This window comes from Eucyclogobius newberryi, unplaced genomic scaffold (genome assembly GCF_026437365.1).
Source record: "Eucyclogobius newberryi isolate DKJ021-1_F unplaced genomic scaffold, fEucNew1.0.hap1 SCAF_20, whole genome shotgun sequence".
Taxonomy (NCBI): domain Eukaryota; kingdom Metazoa; phylum Chordata; class Actinopteri; order Gobiiformes; family Gobiidae; genus Eucyclogobius; species Eucyclogobius newberryi.
In genome coordinates, this window is record NW_027315835.1 from 7,112,951 (window position 1) to 7,128,856 (window position 15,906).

The 15,906-nt window shown below is 40.2% G+C and overlaps 2 protein-coding genes and 1 non-coding gene across 3 annotated transcripts in view; 2 read left to right on the plus strand and 1 right to left on the minus strand.

Moving 5' to 3' along the window:
• lhpp (phospholysine phosphohistidine inorganic pyrophosphate phosphatase) overlaps nucleotides 1–15,906 on the plus strand; it is a 420,402-nt gene that overhangs the window by 207,987 nt on the left and 196,509 nt on the right. The gene's annotated exons all lie outside the window — the stretch shown is intronic.
• sfxn2 (sideroflexin 2) lies at nucleotides 1,916–14,646 on the minus strand. Its single transcript, XM_072456507.1, has 12 exons — nucleotides 14,472–14,646; nucleotides 10,298–10,475; nucleotides 8,823–8,993; nucleotides 5,562–5,660; nucleotides 5,311–5,386; nucleotides 4,644–4,729; nucleotides 4,498–4,558; nucleotides 3,761–3,827; nucleotides 2,984–3,033; nucleotides 2,848–2,897; nucleotides 2,726–2,773; nucleotides 1,916–2,069 (listed from the first exon to the last, which is right to left on the minus strand). The coding sequence occupies exons 2-12, from the start codon at nucleotides 10,450–10,452 to the stop codon at nucleotides 1,970–1,972; spliced, it is 963 nt and encodes a 320-aa protein (XP_072312608.1). The 5' UTR covers nucleotides 10,453–10,475; nucleotides 14,472–14,646; the 3' UTR covers nucleotides 1,916–1,969.
• LOC140369579 (U5 spliceosomal RNA) lies at nucleotides 15,413–15,526 on the plus strand. Its single transcript, XR_011928239.1, has one exon. It is a non-coding gene; the product is annotated as a U5 spliceosomal RNA (small nuclear RNA).

Sequence of the window (15,906 nt, forward strand, 5' to 3'; positions counted from 1 at the left end):
AATGAAGATATAGCGTTTTTATTTGTGTCCTGATAAACACAGAACTCGACCAGATTTTCTGAATTATGAACATGAATATTTACCTAAAACACTGCGCTGCGTTTGTATTTGCAGACGGACACATGCCTTGATCATTCTTTTTATTTCACGACTAGAAAACAACAATTCAAGACCTAAAACGAACACTTTCACTTTCACAGAAACTGGTCCAAGGCACAGAATTAAGTCTGACCAAATACGTAAAAAGAAATGCTCAAATGTGGTCGAGAGCTTTTCCTGAGGCGACGAGATTCGGTTTGTGACGCCGACGGTAGACGAACGTTTAGGATAAGATATGCCTTTATTGTCCACCAAATACAAAGAAAAGAAACAATAGAATAACGGCTTCTGGACCAAACTCTTTAATGTTTTTAAAGTTTTCGTCAGAAGTCGTTTCCGATAGTGTCAGGAAGTCGTCCTCGTTTCACACATCGGAACGGGCCCTTTTCACTAGAGCGGCGAGAGTGGCTTTAAAAACGCGGAGCTCCACTTACTGCTCATTCATTTTCATTATGTGGAATTAGCCGAGTCTCATTAAAATAAGTCAATAAATAATGAAGACAAACAGTTCCAGAGCTTTACGTCGAGACATCTGTGTTTATGTAAGAGCTTTTGTCGCTAAGCTAACGCTAACATACTATAAATGTCATCGATAACGTTCAAATATACAACACAAACTGAACTAAACAATAATTCATTCATTTATTTATCAAGTTTGTGTGTTTTATATTTAAGCTAATGTGTGTTAGCCTTTAGCTCCGAGACAAAAACACTTTATAAACACGGAGGTTTCCCCCCCTCACATATTTACATAAAAAATCTGAAGCTGCTGGAACTCGCTTTTTATTTGACTTTATTTGAGAGGGCCCATGGGGAAAAGGGCCTATGGGGGAAAGGGCCCATGGGGGAAAGGGCCCACACCTTCTCGGACAACATTTCAGAACCCAGAGTTTACTCATTGGCCAATCATCATTAGCCTGCGTTTGAATAAACATCCGACAGGTAAAATGCTGATAGCTCTTGTTTCAACTTTAGTTTCTCTCTTCTGTCTCTGTCTGTGAAGCTGCTCCTGCTGCTGAGCCTCTGTGACGCTAATGCCAGCGCCGAGCTAACGCCAGCGCCGAGCTAACGGTTCACTCTCAGATTATACTTTATGAACTGTAAATGTAAAGACACTGTCGGATCCTCATTTTGTCAGATTTTAACACTTTTATTGCTTGTTCTACTTGTTCTGGGTCGTTCATGTTTATGTTCATAAATTAATCCAAACCGCGACCTCTGACCTCCGAGGACAAACACTTTTGCAAAATCAGTAATTATTAAGTATTAGAATAAACATATTCATCAAAACTCTACAGCAAAAAGAGGTTTTACAGCGACATTTATAAATCAAAATGTCCAAAAAGGAATCAAACATTTCAGATTTCTTTGTAAATATTCTCCACCCAGACGGCTTTAATCGCCATATTTACACATTTATTCGGTTAAAAACGTTTGGCTTAAATTATGTTTAGCAGCGATAGCTTAGAATTAAACATGATATTTGTGATTGTCCAGTCGTGTCTAAAGGGTCAGAAATACAGTGGACACTTCGGTCGTTCTCTGCGCCCGGTTTGGAGCATTTGACCCGGTTCGACGTGAAATATGGGCGAGTGGAAGTGAAAGTGAAAGTGGAGTGAATCGTGCAATGTTTGGATTCTATTCGACTGCGACGCCTGAAAAACACTGGAGACGTTTGTTTGAAAATAAAACATAAATCGCGTCGCGCTTTAGCACCGTGATGAGAAGGTCCTAGTCCCAGTCCCCGGGTCCTGGTCCCCAGGTCCCGGTCCCCAGGTCCCCCAGGTCCCCCAGGTCCTAGTCCCCAGATCCCCCAGGTCCTAGTCCCCAGTCCCCAGGTCCCAAGGTCCCAGTCCCCAGGTCTCAGTCTTTAAAGGCCCTTGTTGAAGTAAACATATTTGATTCTGTCTCCGTATCTTGAGGCGATGGAGTCTCTGAGCTCGGGCTCCAGTTTGGACACGGCCAAAGAACTGAAAACAAAACACAAAGGTGTTTATTAGTTTGAGGATGAAAACGACGTTCACCAGATCTAAAATGACTCAACCAGGGGCGTGTCCCGGCTTTTTACACAGGCGTGGCACGTGGGCCGGCCCAAGACTAAAAAGTGCTGATATTTAAAGGACAAATATTCTGCGTTATTAGTGTTGTTTTTGGCCTTAAAACGTTTTCTTCAGTAACTTCACTTTGGCATTTCATCTTTTAAAACCTGGTTTATTTGGATCTCTGCAGTTTCCAGTGGGATTACCCGAGTTTCGGGGCCATCTACTGGCTGCAGAGGGAAGTACAACAGGCTCATTAAAAGAAACACTAGACGGGGAAATGCTGAAATATTTGGAGATGATTTATGGAGTTGAAAATCGCAGAGAAGATCAGTTATATTTTAGGATCAGACACAAAGCTTTGAGGGCGTGTCCGGTGCAGAGGGCGTGTCCGGTGCAGAGGGCGTGTCCGGTGCAGAGGGTGTGTCTGTCTTCTTCAAACTATCAACCCTTTTCACTTTTATTCTCCATTCATCCTGACTCTCTCTGAACGGCGAGAGGCGAAGGCACTCGCCACGCCTGCGACACGCGACTAAACGTGACCGAAACACACGGATAACATGCAAACGGGAGCGAACACTCGTTACCATTGTTGCGGGAAAAGCGAGCAGGCGGCGGGAACCATGAAGATCAGGCTGTGGGCGTGAACACAATCGAGCGTCAGGCGGGTTCACTTTAAACGTGTTTGTGATATAAACGCGACACTCACAAGGCGCCGACCATCACGACCTGGATCGGACCGTGGAGAATCGTGATCCTCTGGGAAAAACAAAGAAAATCACAAACTGAAACCGTGATCAATAATCGCACTGCAATTTATGTTCAAGATGAAGATGAAGATGAACCTGCATGAACTTGAACTTCTCCATCCTCTGCATTATAATAGGCATAATAACTAAGGAGAAGATGTACAAACAAGTCAGATTAATGCATTTACCGTATTTTCCGGACTATAAGTGGCACCTTTTTTCATAGTTTTGTCCGGGGTGCGACTTATACTCCAGAGCGACTTATATGTGATATTATTCATAATTTTCACACTGACAACCACAAGAGGGCGCTCTAGGCTCTAAGCGACGCAGAAGAAGAATCTGCACTTCCTCTACCTCTGGAGTTTGTGGAGTTGTTTAGAAGTGACACAGAGGAAGAAGAATTCAATGGATTTAGTGATTTGGGGTAAAACTGATGCTTTGGTAAACTTGTTAGCATGTTCTTTATGCTATAGTTATCTGAATAACTGTTCATATGTTACGTTAACATACCAGACACTTACCACAGTTCTGTCTGTGCCTCATGTAGCTGAAGGTGTTAGCGTTAGCATACGTCATGTAGCTGAAGGTGTTAGCGTTAGCATACGTCATGTAGCTGAAGGTGTTAGCGTTAGCATACGTCATGTAGCTGAAGGTGTTAGCGTTAGCATACATACACCTATTCACCATGTTCTCTCATCTGTTATTATTTTAAACTGCATTTCAAGATGAAATGTCTGTTCTTGGTCTTGGATTTTATCAAATATATTTTCCCAATTTCCCCATTTTGGCTGGTGCGACTTATATTCCAGAAAATACGGTATTTGAAGTAAAAAAGCGGTGAAAAGGTTTAAAAAAAGCGTGTTTTCGTACTCATTCCTGGAGCGGCCATCGTGATGCGAGAGACCACCACCTGCGTGATTCCTTTGACTGCAGCGTTCTGAAGAAACAAAACCACAATGTTGAGAAATTCAGACCTAAATCCACTTGAAATTGAACATTTGAGTCATTTACAAAGAAAAGGTTTAATATTGAAAGTAAAGCACTTGACGCATTTCCCCTTTTGAAACACGTTTTAAGGGTTTGTTTAGGCTTGAGCGCCCCCTAGTGCCAGCGACGTCATCACACATGTGAATGAGACCAACTCAGGAGTGGATAAAAATGATAATGTTCAATTCAATAAATACAAAATGAAAACAAATTAAACTCTTCTTCTAAAGACTTCAACGCAAGGTGGAAAAGTGATATTTCTGTCCTTTTGTTTTTAATTTTTACACTTAATTCAGTTTTTGTGCCATACTTTGCTCTTTTTATTTCAGTCATTTTAAAATATGTTTTTATTTAAAAAAATATTATTATTATTTTTTATAATAATTCTTTTTCAATTTTTATTTATTTAATTTTACTTTGCTCTTATTGGACACAACTTAATCTTTTTAAGAAACAGCAAGACAAATTAGACTTTTAAGAGTTGTTGTTGTTGATGACGTTTCTGGATCTATATTGCAGTTTAAAATGAGGAGTTGGATCATGATCGTTACATTATAACTATAGAGCAGTTAGAAGCACACAATGGTCATGTTGTAGTAAAAGTGTGTGGTGTTTTGGACCTTGGATTGTCCCAGTTTGTTTCCGTTCTCGTCCGTGACCGCGATGCCGTTCAGAATCTCTCTAAAACACAAACATATTCAGAACACGCGGTGTAATAAACGTACGGTTGTAGTTTTATTATATTATTATTATATGTGTTTCTTACTGTTGCCTCATCATGGGGATGTTCACACAGTTTGCAGCGGCGACGGCTGCGAAAGGAACCCAGCGAGCCACGAGGGGAGGAGCTTTCTGAGAGGGACGAGATCACACACACCAGATCACACACAAGATCACACTTTTATACATGAGATCACACACAAGATCACACTTTTATACATGAGATCACACACAAGATCACACTTTTATACATGAGATCACACACAAGAGCACACTTTTATACATGAGATCACACACAAGAGCACACTTTTATACATGAGATCACACACAAGATCACACACACACAAGATCACACTTTTATACATGAGATCACACACAAGAGCACACTTTTATACATGAGATCACACACAAGAGCACACTTTTATACATGAGATCACACACAAGATCACACACACACAAGATCACACTTTTATACATGAGATCACACACAGGATCCCACACAAGATCACACACAAGATCACACACAAGATCACACAAAAGATCACACATTTATACATGAGATCACACACACACACGAGATCACACACACACACAAGATCACACACACACAAGATCAAACTTTTATACATGAGATCACACACAGGATCCCACACAAGATCACACACACACAAACACGCGAGATCTGGAGGATAACGAGACACACCCGGTCGTACCTTGGTGTAAAGGTTGAGTCCGACGGCGGTGGCCAGAGCCGTGCTGGTGGCGGTGACATAGGCCACGCCTATCTGTCTGGAAACACAGGTCTGGATGAGGGAACGACACCAAGACATTCAGCAAAGAACCGAGACGTACATCCAAAACGGATCGAATGTCGATCGGTTTGTGTGACACTTTATTTACTAAACATTTTAGCTCATTTTAGCTCATTCTTCAACGTGATATAAAGCTGATTGATGGGTCTTACTTTGGAGTGATGGGCGACGCCGCATTTCTGTTTGTGTAATTCACCAACGCGTTAAACGACTGATTCACCCACTGCCAGAAGACCACCGCCGGGACCGTCCTGCAAGAGAAGGTCATGACATCATCAAAAAGAGAAACGACCAGGAAACGACCAACAAACGATCCCCGGAACGGTCGACTTCCATCTCAGCCAGTCACAGACGCCTAGTAATTCCAAGTTTGTGTGGCTGCGAAACCTGGCTAAAAATGACTAAAAGTGACAAAAACGTGACTAAAAGTGACAAAAATGGGGGAAATAAATGATTAAGGAGGAACAAAAAGTGACAAAAATGCGACTTACAGCAAAATAATTCACAAAAATGTGATTAAAAAGCAACAAAAACACAACTAACTCGACTAAAAGTGACAAAAGTGACAAACTCGACTAAAAGTGACAAAAGTGACAAACTCGACTAAAAGTGACAAACTCGACTAAAAGTGACAAACTCGACTTAAAGTGACAAACTCGACTAAAAGTGACAAACTCGACTAAAAGTGACAAACTCGACTAAAAGTGACAAACTCGTCTTAAAGTGACAAACTCGACTAAAAGTGACAAACTCGACTAAAAGTGACAAACTCGACTAAAAGTGACAAACTCGTCTTAAAGTGACAAAAGTGACAAACTCGTCTTAAAGTGACAAACTCGTCTTAAAGTGACAAACTCGACTAAAAGTGACAAACTCGTCTTAAAGTGACAAAAGTGACTAAAAGTGACAAACTCAACAAAAAGTGACAAAAGTGACAAACTCAACAAAAAGTGACAAAAGTGACAAACTCGACTAAAAGTGACAAACTCGACTTAAAGTGACAAACTCGTCTTAAAGTGACAAAAGTGACAAACTCGTCTTAAAGTGACAAAAGTGACAAACTCGTCTTAAAGTGACAAACTCGTCTTAAAGTGACAAACTCGACTAAAAGTGACAAACTCGACTAAAAGTGACAAACTCGACTAAAAGTGACAAACTCGACTAAAAGTGACAAACTCGACTTAAAGTGACAAAAGTGACAAACTCGTCTTAAAGTGACAAAAGTGACTAAAAGTGACAAACTCGACTTAAAGTGACAAAAGTGACAAACTCGTCTTAAAGTGACAAAAGTGACTAAAAGTGACAAACTCAACAAAAAGTGACAAAAGTGACAAACTCGACTAAAAGTGACAAACTCGACTAAAAGTGACAAACTCGACTAAAAGTGACAAACTCGACTAAAAGTGACAAACTCGACTTAAAGTGACAAACTCGTCTTAAAGTGACAAAAGTGACAAACTCGTCTTAAAGTGACAAAAGTGACAAACTCGTCTTAAAGTGACAAAAGTGACAAACTCGTCTTAAAGTGACAAACTCGTCTTAAAGTGACAAACTCGACTAAAAGTGACAAACTCGACTAAAAGTGACAAACTCGACTAAAAGTGACAAACTCGACTTAAAGTGACAAAAGTGACAAACTCGTCTTAAAGTGACAAAAGTGACTAAAAGTGACAAACTCAACAAAAAGTGACAAAAGTGACAAACTCGACTAAAAGTGACAAACTCGTCTTAAAGTGACAAACTCGACTAAAAGTGACAAACTCGACTAAAAGTGACAAACTCGTCTTAAAGTGACAAACTCGACTAAAAGTGACAAACTCGACTAAAAGTGACAAACTCGACTTAAAGTGACAAAAGTGACAAACTCGTCTTAAAGTGACAAAAGTGACTAAAAGTGACAAACTCAACAAAAAGTGACAAAAGTGACAAACTCGACTAAAAGTGACAAACTCGACTAAAAGTGACAAACTCGACTTAAAGTGACAAACTCGTCTTAAAGTGACAAAAGTGACAAACTCGTCTTAAAGTGACAAAAGTGACAAACTCGTCTTAAAGTGACAAACTCGTCTTAAAGTGACAAACTCGACTAAAAGTGACAAACTCGACTAAAAGTGACAAAAGTGACAAACTCGTCTTAAAGTGACAAAAGTGACTAAAAGTGACAAACTCGACTTAAAGTGACAAAAGTGACAAACTCGTCTTAAAGTGACAAAAGTGACTAAAAGTGACAAACTCAACAAAAAGTGACAAAAGTGACAAAAGTGACAAACTCGACTAAAAGTGACAAACTCGACTAAAAGTGACAAACTCGACTAAAAGTGACAAACTCGACTTAAAGTGACAAACTCGTCTTAAAGTGACAAAAGTGACAAACTCGTCTTAAAGTGACAAAAGTGACAAACTCGTCTTAAAGTGACAAACTCGTCTTAAAGTGACAAACTCGACTAAAAGTGACAAACTCGACTAAAAGTGACAAACTCGACTTAAAGTGACAAAAGTGACAAACTCGTCTTAAAGTGACAAAAGTGACTAAAAGTGACAAACTCAACAAAAAGTGACAAAAGTGACAAACTCGACTAAAAGTGACAAACTCGACTTAAAGTGACAAACTCGTCTTAAAGTGACAAAAGTGACAAACTCGACTTAAAGGTGGTATGGATGATTTTTTTCAGCAATTTTGTATCATATTTCCTCGTGGCGTGGATAAATCATTTGTCCTGCCACGTATCAATCATAAAACGCACCTATCGCTCACCTGCAGCCGCGTCAGGCTCGTCCCCACGTTTCTGCGTGCCTAAGCGCATGGATCTATCATAATATAGTTCCCTCAGTGTACGGGGCAAAATGAAGATGGAGAAAGACAGTTCGAGCTGACGCAGAAGTGGACAGAAATCTACGGGAGACGAGCGATGCGATGCGCTCCGTTGCGCTAATAAACAAACGCACGTGTGTGTTGTATCAGTCCACACGGGGGAGTGGCATGTGCACTTCAAAAAAGTGACAAACACGTCTTAAAGTGACAAAAGTGACAAACTCGACTTAAAGTGACAAACTCGACTAAAAGTGACAAACTCGAATTAAAGTGGCAAAAATGGGACTAAAATTGACAAAACAAATTATTAAAACGTTTTGTCACTTTCGGTTGTGTTTTTGTCACTTTTAGTACAGTATTTGTCGCCGTTTATTATTATTCTTGTTACTTTTTAGCCTGCGCTCGCTCTTGTCCAATCATCTCGCTCAAAAGTGGATCCAAAGTGAGCCGGGCTACTTTGGAAGTCGGCCCCGCCCCCGCTCGCTTTAGACCCCTTTAACATCAAAGTGAGACGAGCCACGCCCCTCCTCCTGATCGCGGCGGCAGAGTGGCTAGCCCCGCCCCTGCCTGGAGGTTGTGGGCTTCCCGTTGTCGTGCCGACCTGTAGAACTGCAGCATGAAGCCGGTGATGGCCATTCCCCCGGGGACTTGGAACGACATCCGCCCGATCAGGTTCATTCGGTCGCCCGTGTCCGGGTGGAACGCCGAGTCGTACAGTTTTTTGGCGTAAAAAAGCTGCTCCTCCGTCGTGCCGGGAGGAAGTGACCCCGCCCTGACAGAAACGCAACAGGAAGACACTTCAGCATAAACTAAAATAACACCATCAAAATAAGAGCATAAAAGTTAAATATTGAAGCTTTTTACATAAAGACTAAACGACTTAAACTAAACCATTATTTTATTTTCCTGTAAAAGAAGAATTTGCCATCTTTGGGGGAAGTTTTATAATAATTTACCGAATTTTCTGGGGTATAAGTTGCACCAGCCAAAAAATGCATAATAGAGAAGAAAAAAACATATATAAGTCGCACTGGAGTATAAGTATAAATATAAGTATAAGTCGCACCCCGGCCAAAACTATGAAAAAAGGTACAACTTATAGTCCGGAAAATACGGTAATCAAATATTATATCAATAACATTCGAAAATAATTGATCCCGATACCTTCCAAAGTACATCTTTTTCATGGGAGTGTCTACAGAGCTGCGGCGCGCGGCCGAAACGGCCATGTTATTTTGTGCCGCGGCTCCTGAAACTGCTGCGCTATTTGACCGCGCCTCCGCGGCTCTGCAGCCACAGCCATTTTTCATATAGCTTTTTAAATTTTTTTGAAACATGTATATTTTTGAAATAAATGTTTCACTAAATAAAAGTGTGAATGTGGCTACTGAACGCTTCAGGAAAAAAGTCTATTTTAGTTGAAATTCAGAGGTTGTTTATACCCCTAGCCTCCTCTACCCCATTGCCTACTCTTCTACCCCCTGTTACATCCCCATCTTTTTCTCTCTACTTCTTCTGTCTTGTTCATTTTATCTGTATATTAATGTGTATTGTACGTGTTGTCCCCCCCTGTCTGTAAATACCCCCCCCTTTTTTATATATGTTCAGCGTCTTTGGGTCACTGAAAAGCGCTATATAAATAAAAGTTATTATTATTATTATTTTTTGATCAAATTAACCAGACTTTAAACACTTTAAAACGCACATGAAAAGACATTTATAACAAAGCCGCCTTTGTTATAAATGTCTTTTCATGTGCGTTTTAAAGTGTGTAAAGTCTGATTAATTTGAACGATTAATTGAATAATTGTTACCGCTTTAATAAAATAATACTTTTACCAAACGAGTCCCAAATAGGTTTTAAAGGGAGCAGAAAATTCTCACGAAATTTCCAGATTTTTCCGACTTTAGTTTGAGAGTTTAGGGAATTTTCAATGTTAATTTTTTTTCTAAATGCTTCTAAACATCACATTTTTTGCAAATTTTCTTGCTATACATGAATAAGTGTTAATTTCCCTGTTAATTCCCATAAATTCCAATTGAAATTCCCAAAACGATTCCCAAACTCAGGTTCACCTGCAGCTTTGGACCAGCGCCTTGGCCTCGTCCAGCCTGGCGTCCGGCAGCAGCGCCGTCCGAGGGTCCGTGATGTTGAAGAAGTGTTTCAAACGGCCCATGAAGGTGGTCTGGTCCCACCGCGGCGCGTCCACGTCCAGCGAGCTCGACGCCATCGTGGAGAGAAGGCACCGGAAGCCTGCGGAAACCAGAGCGGTCATGGTGGTCCGTTTCCATGGAGATGTTACCGCTAAGAACCAGGGCTGCGCGATTCATCGAAAGCGCAATTTGAAGAGACGCAATTGGCAAAATGAAAACCAACAAGCGACAAAATTGTGACTAAAAGTGACAAAATATGACTAAAAGTGACTAAAATACAACTACAAGTGACTAAAACACAACTAAGTGACCAAAATGAGGCTAAAAGTGACCAAAATGAGCCTAAAAGTGACCAAAACATGACTAATAGTGACCAACATGAGATTAATAGTGACTAAAACTCGACTAATAGTGACCAAAACACTGTAAGTGACCTAAACGCAACTATGACATATTATACAGTATAGAAGCAATTTTAATGTCCCTGTGTCATCAACAGTAATTTTTACAATCCAATTTTTTTAAATCTTATTTTTAGTTTGTGACGGTCGATTCTGGATTATTTTTGGAGCCGATATACGATATTTGTCAATAGCAATATTAAGACTATCGTTCGAAGCACTTTTGTAAAAATAACAACAAAATGCATTTATTTGGGATATAAAATCATGAGCTGCGTGATTTTTCAAACATACAGACATATTTAACATTTAAAGCTTTTCCATTTCTGTTTTTACTCACGGGTCGGTTCAAAAATGCAGATTAAGCTCCAGGACGTGTTCAAACCGGACTGAACCGGTCCAATCCGGTCCGAACCTGTGCAACGTTAACAAACCTTTATCTCCAAAGGTCAACCCAGCCCACAGAAGACCACCCGACCACCTTGACCCGAGCTCAGAACAAACGATTACGTGTAACGCTCCTCGCGGGCCCGACTCGGAGCGGAGCCGTTTAGCCTCCCGCGGCTAAACGGCTCCGCAGACATCACTTCAAAGTTGGGTTTTTAGCGCGTCGGCGGTTTTGGTTTCTGCTGACGCTCGAGTTCGACCCGGGCGACGAGTCCACGTTTAAAAATCGAGCGGAGACGCGGTCGTTTCTGACCCGAGGTTTGGGGCGATGGAAAAGCATATCCCGATGGCGATGTCGGAAATGTGCCAAAACGCATGAAAAAACACAGAGCAAAATAAAGTATAAGCATGAAATCCATTAAATAAAATATAACAAAAATTATGGCACAACAAATAAGTATTTACAAATTAAGTCTGAATGTTTTTTTTCCTTCTATTTTTCGAATGTCAGTTATAATTTGTGTCCTTCAGTTGTTTTTGCGACGGCCTTTTTTCCCACAGCCAAAACACGCATTTAAATATAAATTTCTATCATTTTATTTTGATCAAATTTTTCAGAATAAAAACACAGAAAAAACAACAACACAGAGAACAAAATAAAACAAAAGGCATGGCATCCATTAAATGAATAAAATTATGGCACAACAAATAAGTCCCATCTTTTCAAATTAAGTCCAAATGTTTTTTTTTCTTCTATTTTTTGAATGTCAGTTATAATTTATTTCCATGAGTTTTTTTGCGACTGCCTTTTTCCCCGCAGCCAAAACGGTCCTTTAAATGTCAATTTTTATTATCGTTTCCAGTTTATTTTTATCAAATTTTTCAGAATAAAAACACAAATAAAATAAAGAAAAAACACAGAAAACACAACACAGAGAGCAAAATAAAACAAAGGCATAGCATCCATTAAATAAATATAACTAAAATTATGGCACAACAAATAAGTATTTCCAAATTAAGTAATTTTTTTTATTTTACATTTTTTTGAATGTTATAATTTGTGTCCTCGTTTTTTTTTTGGACGGCCTTCATTCCCGTAGCCAAAACGCACTTTAAATGTCAACTTTTGATTATTTTTTCCATTTTATTTTGATCCAATTTTTCAGAATAAAAACACAGGGAAAAAAACAAACACCGAAAACAACGTTTTTTTTTTTTTTGATGGAAATAATTAAACGTCTAGTTTATTTATGTTCATGTGGCGATGCGGCTGTGACGTGCTGCGATATCCATATTATTTAACACGTTTTTTAATTTTGACGTGTAGCTCTTAATGTACGAGTCAAACTGGGTCAATTAACAAAAAAACAACATAAATCATGACTCTGGTTTCAATATGAGGGAAAGAAATACAAATGGATGAATCTAGGCCTGTGAATGTGACTTTTTTACACGTTTCCTGAGCTGTTTTCATGTCGTTCACCTCTTTTCTCAGCTCGTGGTCGTTCTGCTGATATTTGGGAAAGAGCTGGAGGCGACCGGATCGAACTGGAGAACCATGTTTGTTCTAAAGTAGGTCAAAGAGCGACGCATGAGAAACACGCCAGCTGGAGAGTTTCTTTTATCCTGCACTGTGATAATAAAGGGACGGGGTAAACACAGACCTTGTATAATAAAGGGACGAGGTTATAAAGCGTGTGAGACTCGAGCCTGAAACTGGAACAAGCTCTGGAAAGTGTTCAGTATCTCAAAGATCTGAACAAAGACCGTGATCACAAACACGACTGTTTGTGCAGAAAAGTACTAGAAAACTGTGGATTTCGTGTAAAAAGGAACATTAGAGCTGAAAGAAAGTGTAATTTGAGTCCATTTTAGTCCCAAAGTGGACCTGGTTTAGTCCTATTCTGGTCCTGGTTTAGTCCTGGTTTAGTCCTAGTTTAGACCTGGTTTAGACCTGGTTTAGACCTGGTTTAGTCCTGGTTTAGTCCTGGTTTAGTCCTGGTTTAGTCCTGGTTTAGACCTGGTTTAGACCTGGTTTAGACCTGGTTTAGACCTGGTTTAGTCCTGGTTTAGTCCTGGTTTAGTCCTGGTTTAGACCTGGTTTAGACCTGGTTTAGTCCTGGTTTAGTCCTGGTTTAGTCCTGGTTTAGACCTGGTTTAGACCTGGTTTAGACCTGGTTTAGACCTGGTTTAGATGGCGATTGCTCCTTTAACCTCATGAAACGCTCTCACATCTTAATCCGTCTCACTTTTACATTTATTGCCGTTGTCGCACATAAATCCTAATAATCCAGATAAAACAATGAGTCGACAAATACAAATGTTGTTCGACTAAAACGCAGTCGACCGATTAATCGACTAAACGCCTGAACAGAACGGCACTTTGACTGAAGACAGAGTCAAAATGGTGACGTCGGCAATCGTTCAACTTTGTGTCTGTTTTTGTTTCACGCGGCGCAGCGTCGACGCAGACGTAACTCGTGAAACGGCGTCGTCACGAGCGAAGCATTAAACGGTCCAGTCGCTCCAAAAACGCCATCGTACTCGCTCTGCGCCTTCTCGTTTCTGCCGTACTTCATGTAATCCGGATTAATCGTGATAAAATACGACAAAAAAGAAGAAAAAAAGACACTGTTTTGACTGAACGAAACCCCGCCCCTTTGCCTCCGGACAAACTGGATCCACCTGAACCTCTCTGAACCGGACACTCCTCCAAAACAACTTTCATTCACAGATTTTAAATTTCAACTCAAATTTCAAGAAAAAAGAAAAAGAAAATCATGATTGGAATTTATTTGAAAATTACTAAAATCAAGTGTTAATTGGACTAAATTGAAAGTTTATTTTTTGGACTTTGTGCGCCTTTGGACGGCGATTGTTTTACGCAATCGGTTCGGTTGCGATTAATCGATTGACCCTGGATGCTTTTTTAACGATTTAATTTACTTTTCTCTCCGGTCACGTTCCTCTTCTTCCATTTGTCATTTAGCGTTTTATATTTGCAAAGACAATTTAAATAGAATAAAAAAAGATGGAATTTAACAGTGCAAGAAAACGTGAATTAGAGATGTATTTAGTTAAACTCTGACTAAATGCAGCTTATTTTCCTCGAATTTAGTTCAGTTATTTGACTTCTATAAAAGATACAACACGTGTAATCGAGATAAAAACACGTGCACTTGCGAAAATTGCCAGTGCATCAACTTAACACTGATTTAAAAGCGCATTTGCGGAAATAATTAAAGTAAAATGTGGACAAAATGAGCCGCGTTTGCCTCTGAAACAGCAGGTAGAGTGATGCAACTCACCGCTCGAGTAACCGCGCAGGAAATCGGCGTTTAATCGAAACCGAGCGCGTCGAAACGGGACGGTCAATCGAGATCGAGTCGTTGTTTGACGGCGGCGACGTGAAAGGGTCCGCGCGGGACTCGCCTTTTGCAGGTTTCCAGCGGTGAACGCGTCTCAAACGTGTGCTCCGTCCGTGTGGCAGCCGCGGCGGGTAGTACAGACACGTGGCAGCGCTGGCGGCCAATCAGAACGCGGGGCAGTACCCAACGTAACAGGAAGCAGGAAGTTAAAAAAAACGTTCATAACAAACACAAAACAGCCGCAAAATTGCGTTTAAACATCGAATTACGCTTTCTAATTTCATATTTGTACCTTTATTTATTGTTTTTACATTTTAAAACATGACTTTATTGAGCAGACAATTATTTTTTATTATTTTATTTTTTTGTCATAATTCTGTGCGGATCAATGTATTAAAATATTTATCCTTGTGTATTTTAATTTAAACTAATATTGCTTTTTCTTTTTGCAGATGTTTTGTGTATCCGTCTGATATTTATTTAATTATGCATAAATCGTCTTTTCTACCAAATAAAATACTTAAAAAAAAAAAAAAAATTCGCAACAAAATGTGTCATCATAAACCTCCTTATTACGTAAATCTCGTAAAGTCGTTTGTTTTCCGTTAAATCGGTAAATATTTGGCCACGTTTTCCCGCACGGTCCGTGAGTGACATCCCATGATACATTGCGCCGAGATTAAAAACAAAAGACGAGCGTAAAGAACTGTCGTTATTCATCCGTTCTGTCCACAGCGCAGTTCTTTCATAAGCTTGGCGAGTTCGCATCGTTCACGCTGTTCGGTTCCGTGTGTTCGGGTCCGTGTCCGTGTGTTCTGACCCATGACCGAGGACAGTATCACCGCTGATGCCTTGACTCTCCCGGGCCTTAAAGAGACAGTACACTCTTGTTTCCCTTCAGATCGTATAAATCTTTCGCCTTTTACTAAAGATTTCCGTGGAGCGGAACAATAAGAGTTTCACCCAATTTTTTGATGCTCTGCGGAAGCGGGGCTTGTCACGTGTTCAAAGAAAGAAAACAGAACTAATCGAAAATAAAGTCACTACGTTTCGCAAACTTTCTCATTTTAGTCGAGTCTTCAGTGTGACTAATTTGAAAAGTACCTAATTTACGGCGGTAGAAGCAGCACTTCCGGTCTGTGTCTAATCAACAGGAAAAAAACACATTCTGGCCGTGAGCCGCGTGCGCGGGTTTATCTCTTGTATTGATGTTCACCATGAGTCCTGCCTCGTGGCGGCGGTGCCCGGTACTGCACCTGACGTCTCTTTTTACAGGACAGCGTAAAACAGGCTTTGATCACGTGTGACTCCAGTAGGGGGCGTAACTGCACCTTTTCAGTCAACAACAATAGTATCAAAATATAAGATAAGATAA

Coding starts and splice junctions, on each gene's coding strand:
- sfxn2 (XM_072456507.1), bottom strand. CDS start 10,452: ATGGCGTCGAGCTCGCTGGACGTGGACGCGCCGCGGTGGGACCAGACC. Junction 8,994..10,297: donor GCGCTGGTCCAAAGCTGCAG/GTGAACCTGAGT, acceptor CGTTTCTGTCAG/GGCGGGGTCACTTCCTCCCG. Junction 3,828..4,497: donor ACAAACTGGGACAATCCAAG/GTCCAAAACACC, acceptor TTGTTTCTTCAG/AACGCTGCAGTCAAAGGAAT.